Below are 10,000 nucleotides of genomic sequence, written 5' to 3' on the forward strand. Positions count from 1 at the left end.
TACATTGTAAAGTGTAAGCATAATATAGCCTAGGCTCAAACAATCTTTGTATGTAGGGTAAAGGCAGATATTAAATAGCTTTTATTCATATTGTATGTGGTAGGCTAAGCCTAGCCTACTTTATTAGTGGACTCTTGTAGGCATATTGCAGAAACCAGGCCATGGGGCTCAGACATTGAGGGTTGAATACAGTATACAGTAGGCTAGGCCTCTCTCTGTACACGTTATGACACCTTTTTTGCCATCTAACCAACAGGCATACACTGGTGCTGAGTTTTTTATGTGGATTAAAGTGCACACAAAAAACATAATCCTGTCTTCCCTTGTTTTATCCAAAACAATTTCCCAGATGTATAAGGCTATTGTAGGCCTACATTAGGGTGGCTGTGAATGAAGGAAGCAGTGAAAACTCAGTAGGCCTATTGAAGTTACTTTAATATGGGGTTATAATCTTACTCTAATATTAATCTTAAAATTGCTTTAATGTGGGGTTATAATCTACACCCCACAGAGATTCATTGGATCATGCAGGCCAATAGTGGCCAAGCTTTAGGCTTAGCCTAACCCCATGAACCTGTTGAGCTCTCACTGTTTACAAAATGCATAATCATGGCAAGACTTTATGCTAATGATTTTGTTTCCAATGTGCGACTGTGCTGAACGTTTGACTGCTCTTTTGCCTATCAAAGTGCCATCTCTATGGCAACGTCGCCATAGTGAGCGAGAAGACAACTAAAGTTGTAAACAATCTCAGTGTTTGGCCGCACGCCGTGGGTCCCGGGGAGCTCCTTTTTGCCACCAAGAAGACAACAGTAGTCTATTAGGCTCTACAGGTGGGATTTCTAACGTTAGGCTAGATTGTGGGGTGGGTGTGGATGGATAAATTGTAGCCTAGCCTATACTACTTTGTATGGTTTTGCCTGTCATGTTCAGTATCAGAGTTCTAACGTCTCTAACTTTATGGCCTCTATTATTGATCGATCGATGGATCAACTGCTCACAAGCACTTAACTCTGCGTGTGCACTCTGCCCCAACCAACGCCAACACGATTTGTGTTTGTTGGTGACCGCGTTGGCGTTATGGGTTGGATTTTCAGAACGTTCCCGACAATTTAGGTTTCTTTTAATTTATTGATTGGAACATTATTGTTGTTTTGTTAAGGTTTATGTTAAAGTTTATATTTGTATTCAGTAGCCTACATTGCATTGGGGTAACAGAATCAATTTCGACGTAGATTAGACTATCGCCCTGTGCAGACTGTTCGCCGTAGCTATGAAACTTTTGCGCACTGTCAGCTCCAGTAGACATTATGCGCCACGTCATAATTGCGCGAAATGTTAGGCTACTAAAACACACTCCGAAGAAACAAAAAACAACAACATTTGGCTTCAGACATCAGCACTGACAGCTCAAAAAGAAGTGTAGGCTATAATCAATAGATCTTACCTGGTTTTACTACTTTGTTTTGTTTTACTAATACTATTTCATGATATGTTTATTCAGAATTAAAGGAGTAGGCTAGTAAAGGGAAAATGCATGTTTAGCCCTGTTTTAAGGTTAGCCTACTTATGATCATATACAATTGTTCAGATCAAAACGTTGACAAAGCTAGCATTTTCGAGAAAGTTGCTCTACCACCGTTTTGGTCATATAATGGATGTGGATGGGCATCTTGAAAAATCATTCAAAAACATGTTAAACTCGATTTCAAAGACAAGAAGCTCACCGAGGGTGTAATTGGTGTCCGTTGGTGTTCTGACATCAAATTCGCCACAAAGTATGAATCCTGTAGGGTTTTATTGATCATTTTATGAAATCCATTGACTTGTAGGCTATTGAAGCGACCGTTGTAGATGTGTAGATCAATCCGCAGAGGGGATTCAGGAAGCGGAACTACTTACAGTAGCTATTGTTATTGTTTATGTTGCTAGGCAGAAGTTTACACATGTATGTGCTGCGACTAAATAGTTCTATGCATTTAAAAAACCTTTCCAGATGAACTAGAATCTTACTTTATGACGAATTATATGTCAGAACGCCAACTAACACCTATAGTTTCTTGTCTTTGAAATCGAGAGTTTAACATGCTTTTGAATGATTTTTCAAGATGCCCACCCACATCCATTGTATGACCAAAACGGTGGTAGAGCAATTATCAACTTTCTTGAAAATGCTAGCTTTGTCAACGTTTTGATCTTTGTATATGATCATAAGTAACCTTAAAACCGGGCTAAACATGCATTTTCCCTTTACTACTCTTTTAAAAGGCTCAACTGAAAACTCTCCCATAGAATGTCAGGCACTGATGTTTGGGTTGGGTCCTGGAGACCCCACAAGCCCCGAGGCCCCATAGCAGCCCTCTACAGCAGCCCTGGACCCAAGTACGCCCTGCCAGGGGCCACAGGTAAAATACCAACAACAACAAACGATCCTCCTCAACCCTCTCTGCTGATGAATTAATCCAGCTCCTTAACACATAGTCCTACTGATTATCCTCTCGGTCTCTGATAGGTATCAACCAGCATGACCCCAGGATGCTGAAAGGGGCTGCGTTCAGCTTTGGGACGCGGCATCGTCAGTTCAGCTCTGACTGCTCCCCAGGCCCGGGATACCTGGTCCCCTCCAACATCACCAGGCTGGGCCGCGATGGGACACCGGCCTACTCACTCTACAGCCGCCCAAATGACCCTCAGCTGTTCCAGACCCCTGGACCGGGTCAGTAACACACAGAGACAAAAATACAAATGGTACATCCATGTACACACATGTTGGCCTATATTCTGACCGTTTGTGTGGTGTTTTAGGACGCTACTCCCCAGAAAGGTCAGGGAAGTCTGCCTACTACTCCGCCCCTGCCTACTCACTGTCTGCCAGAAGCAAAGGATTCCGTAATGACCAGACACCAGGTAACATTCTGTCCCTACAGTATATCAATATTCCAACACTGTGTTTTTAAAATCAGTCAAATACAAGGTTCCACAACGGGACTGAAAGAATGCTTTAGTCAATATAAATGTAATAGTGTGAATATATCCTCAGGTCCTGCTGCATACATGCTGCCCTCTGTGCTCGGTCCAAATACTGTCAACAAAATCTCTGCTCCCAACTACTCCCTCCGTGGACGCAGCAAGATTGGCAGCTTCCATGAGGACCTACAGAAGGTTAGTTCGACCCATCAAAACCATTTGGGCTCATGGAGCGGTTTTGCTAACCAGCACATGTACAGTACTTACGTGGAACGCGGAATGTGTTGTGTCCCATAGACTCCTGGCCCTGGAACATACAGAGTGGTGGACCCCTGCACCTACAAGCACAAGCCCCCCCGCTACAGCATGACTGGACGTAACAGCATGCCTGGAGACACCACCACGAAGCCAGGCCCTGGAGCGCACCACCCTGAGCAGGCAGGTCACCTCATAATGATCACTTTAAACTTGCCCAGAGTTCCTATTACTGGATACTAACTGTCTCCATTCCATTTCAAGGTGACCTTCACAAGGATCAAGCCTCCAAGCTTCTCTTTTGGAATCCGCCATTCGGACTACATCGCCCCACTGATCGTGGACGTGTCTGAATAAGGACCCTCCTCCTCCCCGTCACATATTCCTTTTACCCAGCAATAAACACTGCAGTATCAACACTGCTCTGCACTGAATAATAAAGTTAGCCCTCTGTGCCTTATTCTGCTAGTCTTTTAGTTATCTAGCTGTATAGTAGGCACCTACATCACGAATGAGGACTCAATATTTTGGTGACAGAGTTCTGTACCAGACAATCACATTTGCTTTGTGTTGAAACCCTTTTTTATTTTAGGTGGTTCAGTATGAACTTGGTGACAAAGGATAATACATGTTACATGTGATGTTTTGAGTGTGACAGAAAGAAAAGGGGAAAAAGTTGGCAACCCCCACTTGATAGATTTTAGGATTTGGGAAAATGTTTGGATGGCTTTAATCTAATAGTTAGAAGGGATGCAAGGTGACCACTCAGTATTAAATGCCTCCCAAAGAGAATATCAATGATCTCTGATGTCTGATGAAAAAAAATAAAAATAAATGATTATGATTGTTCATACTATTGTGACAAACTCAGTGATTTATTATTAATAAAGATGTTTCATGCCAAAGAATAAATATTGTCTGTATAGTAAACTTTGAAAAAAAAAACTGGCCCTATCCAATGGGTACACATTTTGTCAGGCAATTCCAAGGACAAGCTTGAGAATTGGGGTCTTTCAAGCGTCTATGCGTTGCATAGAAACTAGGCAGCTGCTCTTCACAAGAGCATGTTGCTATAGGCTACAACAGATCTAACAGCAACCAGTAACGTTCATGTTTTCCTTAATTCTAGTAAGCTAGGCCTAGTTTTCTCCGAATTGGTCTTCGACATAATTGCAAGACGGAGAGGCGTTAATGTAGCTAGCTAACGTTAGCTTCAAAGCTCGTTAGCTTGCTAGCTAGCTAATCTCATAATATCTTAGGTTAGCCAGGTACTAGCCTAGCTGAGACTGAGGAGAGACTAACAAACACCTGAACAAGAATGGCTGGCGACGCCACTAACATATCTGAGCTTGACCAGGAGAAATACGATGCAGACGAACAAGTCAAGATCATCTGCCTCGGTGACAGTGCAGTTGGTAAATCCAAGTATGTCAGCTAGCAGAAACCTAATTAGCGCATGTTCAATAACGTCAACTGTTAATGTTATCATGTGTGATGTCTCTGCAGTTGAAACTGAAATTGTTCCCTGTCTCTCAGGTTGATGGAGAGGTTTCTCATGGATGGATAGTATCCTTTTCATACTCTCATGCATACATTTAATAATACACTTAAGAGTCTACTGATTGATTGTAGACTAGATGATTGACAGCATGCATTATTTCCCTTTGGGGATAAATACATAATATAAATGTATTATTTGATTCCCTAACACACTCTCAAGTCGTCCACAGCAGCTGTCAACCTATGCCCTGACTCTCTACAAATATACTACCACCATAGATGACAAGACCGTATTAGTGGGTAAGTATTAACACCTCTGACAAGGCTTTGCTTTTTGAAGTGATGTTGTTAAGCTCTTGCAGCTCCAACCTGTGGCCAGTGTGACACTGTAACAAACTATTGGCAAAAACTATGGAGAAAATTGTGTTGTTTAATGTTTGTTTAAAGGTTAGGTTTGCATATGTATTACTGTAGGTAACAGGCTCTTGCTCCAGTTGAGTTCACTTCTGCTGTGTCCTGTTCTCTAGACACAGGGTAGTGGTTACACACAGTGTGCTGGAGTGTGTCAGGTGTGTGCTCATGTTTGCATCTCCCCCTCAGATTTCTGGGACACGGCAGGTCAGGAGAGGTTCCAGAGCATGCACCCCTCATACTACCATAAAGCACACGCATGTATCATGGTGAGAGTGCATCCTAGAATCTGAAAAGTGCCCTACTGATTATGACCTGAGATTGAAGTCTGCTGCGTTGTTTCCCAGGTATTTGATGTTCAGAGGAAGATCACGTATAAGAATCTGACCAACTGGTACAAGGAGTTGAGAGAGTACAGGCCGGAGATTCCATGTACTGTGGTCGCCAACAAGATAGACGGTAAGCCATGAGTGTCATAACTCATCACACCAACAGAGGGAGATTGCTTCCTGTTTCCTTGACTTCCTTCTCTGTTTGCTGTATACGAGTCAACCTGTGTTTGTATCATGTCTGTTTTTTGGCAGCCGACGTGAAGGTGACACAAAGGAACTTTAACTTTGCCAAGAAGCAAGGACTACCTCACTACTTCGTATCTGCTGCTGACGGCACTAATGTAGTGAAGGTGAGAGACAATATTGCCCTCATAAAACACACACACACACACACACACACACACACACACACACACACTCACACACACACACACACACACACACACACAGGTAGTATAGGTGGTATACTTAGTTTCTCAGGTGTTTCATGAGAGGGTGTGTGAACCAAGATGGCAGGAGAGACATGTTATCATTCATAATTATGTATCACAACTTGGCCATTTGGGCTGCCCTAATGACCTAATTTGAAAATCCGTCGCTGTCACCGTCTGATCGAAACCCCTGCCGATACCTTTGCCAAATATGAATGGAAACAGAGATACAGACAGACAGTGATAAAGTTTGCTCATGTATGTGTTATATGTTAGACAACTAACAGACTCAAGACTCAAGATCTGTTTATTGCCTTGTATATGGTTCACACATACTAGGAATGTGACTAGGGTTAAGGCATACACTGTTGTAGACGACATAGAACAGCGTACAGGACAGGACAGTACGAAAAACTGCAAATACAAAATATCAAAAACTGCAATAAAATGCAGTGCAATGTACAAATTACGATATACTGTTAAAAATTAAAAATAAAAGTAAAAGGGGAGGCACAATTTCAATATACGTACTACAATACAGAATGGGGTGTGGTGTGAGTGGTGGGTGAGTGGTGTTATGTACAGTGAGTGCAGTGTGTGCCGTTAAGGTGTGTGGAACAATCAGGGTTCGTGTTCAAGTGGTGCAGGGGGTAGAGAGTCAGGGTGTGTGTGTGTGTGTGTTAGGGGGGGGGGGGGGGGGGTCGTGGAGGGACACAAGTCTTGTTGATGAATCTGATGGCTGTGGGAAGAAGCTGTCTTTGTGGCGAGTGGACCTGGTCCCGATAGACCGCAGTCTCCTGCCAGAGGGGAGCGGGTCAAAGAGAGACCGGGATGGGAGGGGTTGGCCACATACTTATTGGCCCCTTTTAGGGTCCTGGCGGCGTGCACGTCCTGTAGGGATGGCAGTCTACAGCTGATCACCCTCTCAGCAAAGGGGTATCATTTCCTCTGTTTCTCAGATGTTCAGAGACACCATCAAGATGGCGATGCAGTACAAGCAGAACTCTAGTGACTTCATGGATGAAGTGATGAAAGAGTTGGAGGTACAGCCCCCGTCTGAATATCACAGGATCGATTCTCATTTTCAGCCTGGAATGGTGTTATTTATTCATGCCGGGTAGCTGTGGCAGTTAGTGCCTCATTAACGGTAAATATCAAGTATGTATTAGTTCTGGAGAGCAAGCACCAAGAAACTTGTCTGTGTATAATTTATTTTTGATATTCCCTCTTACTAATCTGCTCGGAAAATCTGATGAGGATACATACATACATATATACTTACAGTACATACTTTCTAGTGTAATATACATTTACTATTCAAAACATTCTGTTTAGTCAACCTTAGATGCTTCACCCATGCACATCATAGTTTACTGTTAACTTACGGTAGGTGACTAATATTTCTGCAGCAGAAGGTGCTGACATGTTTTTCTTGTCACCCCCCAACCTGTAGAACTTTGAGTTGGAGCAGAAGAAGGGGGAGGAGTCATCAGAGACAGCGGACGAACTGAAGGCAGAGAGTCCTGAGTCTGCGTGACACCCAGTCACACGCTCTCCATGTTATCCTCATGTTACCAACACATCCTTCTCATCTCTCCCTTTGGCCGGTGCTGTGCACATGCACTTCCCCGACGAGGCCACGGTTTAGACTGAAAGCCCTGACGCTATTGCAGGGAGGCTGGGGATGAGTTCTCAAGCGTATGAACTGGATCATTCACTGGGACCTCTTGATTCTCCCTGTGTGGGGACTGGGATCTCTGATTCTCCCTGTGTGGGGACTGGGACCTCTTGATTCTCCCTGTGTGGGGACTGGGATCTCTGATTCTCCCTGTCTGGGGACTGGGATCTCTGATTCTCCCTGTGTGGGGACTGTTTGGAGACCCCTGATTCTCAGTGACGGACGTTATGGACACCACTTTCGGGCATCACCCCTAAGTTATATACATCCTTTTCATATTCTTGACATCTCATCCCGAAAGACATTGGTTGTGTCATCCATGTGGTCGGACCGTGCCACACGAGGGCGGGGGGGCAGAACCTGCTGACTCCCTCTCTTCTACAGCCCTGTCCTCTGACCCCCTCTCTCCTACAGCCCTGTCCTCTGACCCCCTCTCTTCTACAGCCCTGTCCTCTGACCCCCTCTCTTCTACAGCCCTGTCCTCTGACCCCCTCTCTTCTACAGCCCTGTCCTCTGACCCCCTCTCTTCTACAGCCCTGTCCTCTGACCCCCTCTCTTCTACAGCCCTGTCCTCTGACCCCCTCTCTATAGGCGTGTCCCATTGCTGCTGATTAGCACTGTGCCCTCCCCCTTTAACCCTCATCCAGGAGTAGAGAGGTGTGGCGGATGAGCCCACGGTTTAGACTGAAAGCCCTGACGCTACTGCAGGGAGGCTGGGGATGAGTTCTCAAGTGTATGAACGGGATCATTTATTTGAGGAGAAACTAGAATATGAGCTATTATAAAACAAGATGTGTATAAACACTCACGCGCACACACACTAACGATGTGGTTGTCGAGAGCAAAGTGAACCTGTGAATGTGAACTGTCTCTTTGTTACTCCTCCAGATCTCGTCAGTTTATTTTGCACTGTGTGTGTTGTTGTGTGTGTGTGTGTGTGTGTGTGTGTGTACAGTGACGTTGGAGGTCATGTAAAGTATGGACTGCTGTTGTTTCTCTATGTACTGCATTGTGAAGACAGCTGTGTCCTGTAGGGTTTTAATTAAACAGTGAACTTGCCATGTAACCATGTGATTGTCTTAGAGCTTGTATCTGTATTTTAGATCTTTTTGTGTGCGTATTGACTTCATAAAGCTGGGTCTGGTGAGGAAGCCAGATTACATGGGGAGTGTAAAATGTGTTCATGTTCACAGCCCATTACGCGAGATATACTTGAAATGACTGCACATGGTTCACTATGCTGTCTAAGTGCTCTTCAGCCTCAGTTATCAAGAAGTTAGGGTTTTTATGTTCATTAAAGTTCTGCTAAGCGATCTGGTTTCATGAAATCCCCACTCTAGTAGCATCAACGTGGCTTATACTAAATACTGTACCAATGTTGTATGGACATTCCATCTTTGTATGAGGTTTCAGTTCACTCGCGGCAACATGTCTCTGCATTTCAATGGACGTTCACCCATATCTTTTCTACAGTTGTGAAATGTTCTACTCTATATGTTGTGTAATAAATCTGAATTGTGTACTTGCACTTTCTAGGCTCTCTGCTCTCAGCTTTTCATCAATGAACTATTTGCACAGGTTTGATGTTGATGCACCAAAGATTGCACTTCAACACGAATGACACGTTTTGAAGTCATGTTTTTAATTATAAATTTATTACATAATATAACAAACATAGATCTCTGTGGTGGAGCTATCACAGTGGGAACATGGATGGCCTTGCCTCGCTCCCCCCCCCCCCTCTCTGTATGTGTGGGCATCACCAAGCTTCAGTAGGTTGAGAAGAAACCCTCTAATCTGAGCATTTTCAACATGGTGAGCTTTTCTCCCCATAACATTTTGTCATCCATGATATTCTGATTTCATCTTTCCCATCAGTCAGTTTCGACTGTGGTCCGTCTCAACTTTCTTCACATTTCACTCATGTAAGGGACAAGCGTCTTGTCTGTGAATTTCTCCACAGAAGAGAGGGAATTTACATTTCGAGAACACGGCCAAGGAGCGATGGTTTGAACACACGCGCACACATGTGTAACTTGTCAGAGCTGTCCAAGCTGACCAGAGCCAGTCGCAGTTATTTGGATGAGTGGCTTGGCTTATCTTGGACCTGAGGGGGGGGGGGGTAGACCTGCATGGCAAGGCTGCACCCTCACAGCGATAGAGCCACCATTTTAAACTTCACAGTGCAAACAAGGAGAAAACCGACACAAAGTAAAAACCCTCAAAACGATGATCAGAACACTGGATCCGGAGGGTCACCAGATTCCAGTGGATTTCAAAAAAAGGTTCCGCCGCTCCCTAGCTCTCACCATGTAGATTGTGCTTTGTTGAAGAAGAAGAAGTCGACCTACTGCCAAACTCATTAGTGTGAATGATGTGTATCACTTGTGTAGCATCATTTTGCATCTGGAACTGTGGTGAACTTA

General features: G+C 44.1%; 2 protein-coding genes across 2 annotated transcripts; both read left to right on the forward strand.

Moving 5' to 3' along the window:
• Window positions 1–2,293: 2,293 nt before the first annotated feature.
• Window positions 2,294–3,579, forward strand: cimap1b (ciliary microtubule associated protein 1B; the record flags this gene model as incomplete). The annotated part of the gene is made up of 6 exons (XM_084452931.1): window positions 2,294–2,405; window positions 2,513–2,716; window positions 2,806–2,907; window positions 3,041–3,162; window positions 3,265–3,405; window positions 3,487–3,579. The coding sequence occupies 6 exons, from the start codon at window positions 2,294–2,296 to the stop codon at window positions 3,577–3,579; spliced, it is 774 nt and encodes a 257-aa protein (XP_084309057.1).
• Window positions 3,580–4,540: 961 nt separating this feature from the next.
• Window positions 4,541–7,963, forward strand: rabl2 (RAB, member of RAS oncogene family-like 2; the record flags this gene model as incomplete). Its single annotated transcript, XM_084452640.1, has 8 exons — window positions 4,541–4,647; window positions 4,759–4,788; window positions 4,943–5,022; window positions 5,323–5,402; window positions 5,481–5,592; window positions 5,718–5,815; window positions 6,856–6,939; window positions 7,350–7,963. 8 exons carry the CDS (start codon window positions 4,541–4,543, stop codon window positions 7,431–7,433), a joined length of 675 nt encoding a protein of 224 aa, XP_084308766.1. The 3' UTR covers window positions 7,434–7,963.
• Window positions 7,964–10,000: the final 2,037 nt, after the last annotated feature.

Source organism: Borostomias antarcticus (assembly GCF_949987555.1).
Source record: "Borostomias antarcticus genome assembly, chromosome: 18".
Classification (NCBI taxonomy): domain Eukaryota; kingdom Metazoa; phylum Chordata; class Actinopteri; order Stomiiformes; family Stomiidae; genus Borostomias; species Borostomias antarcticus.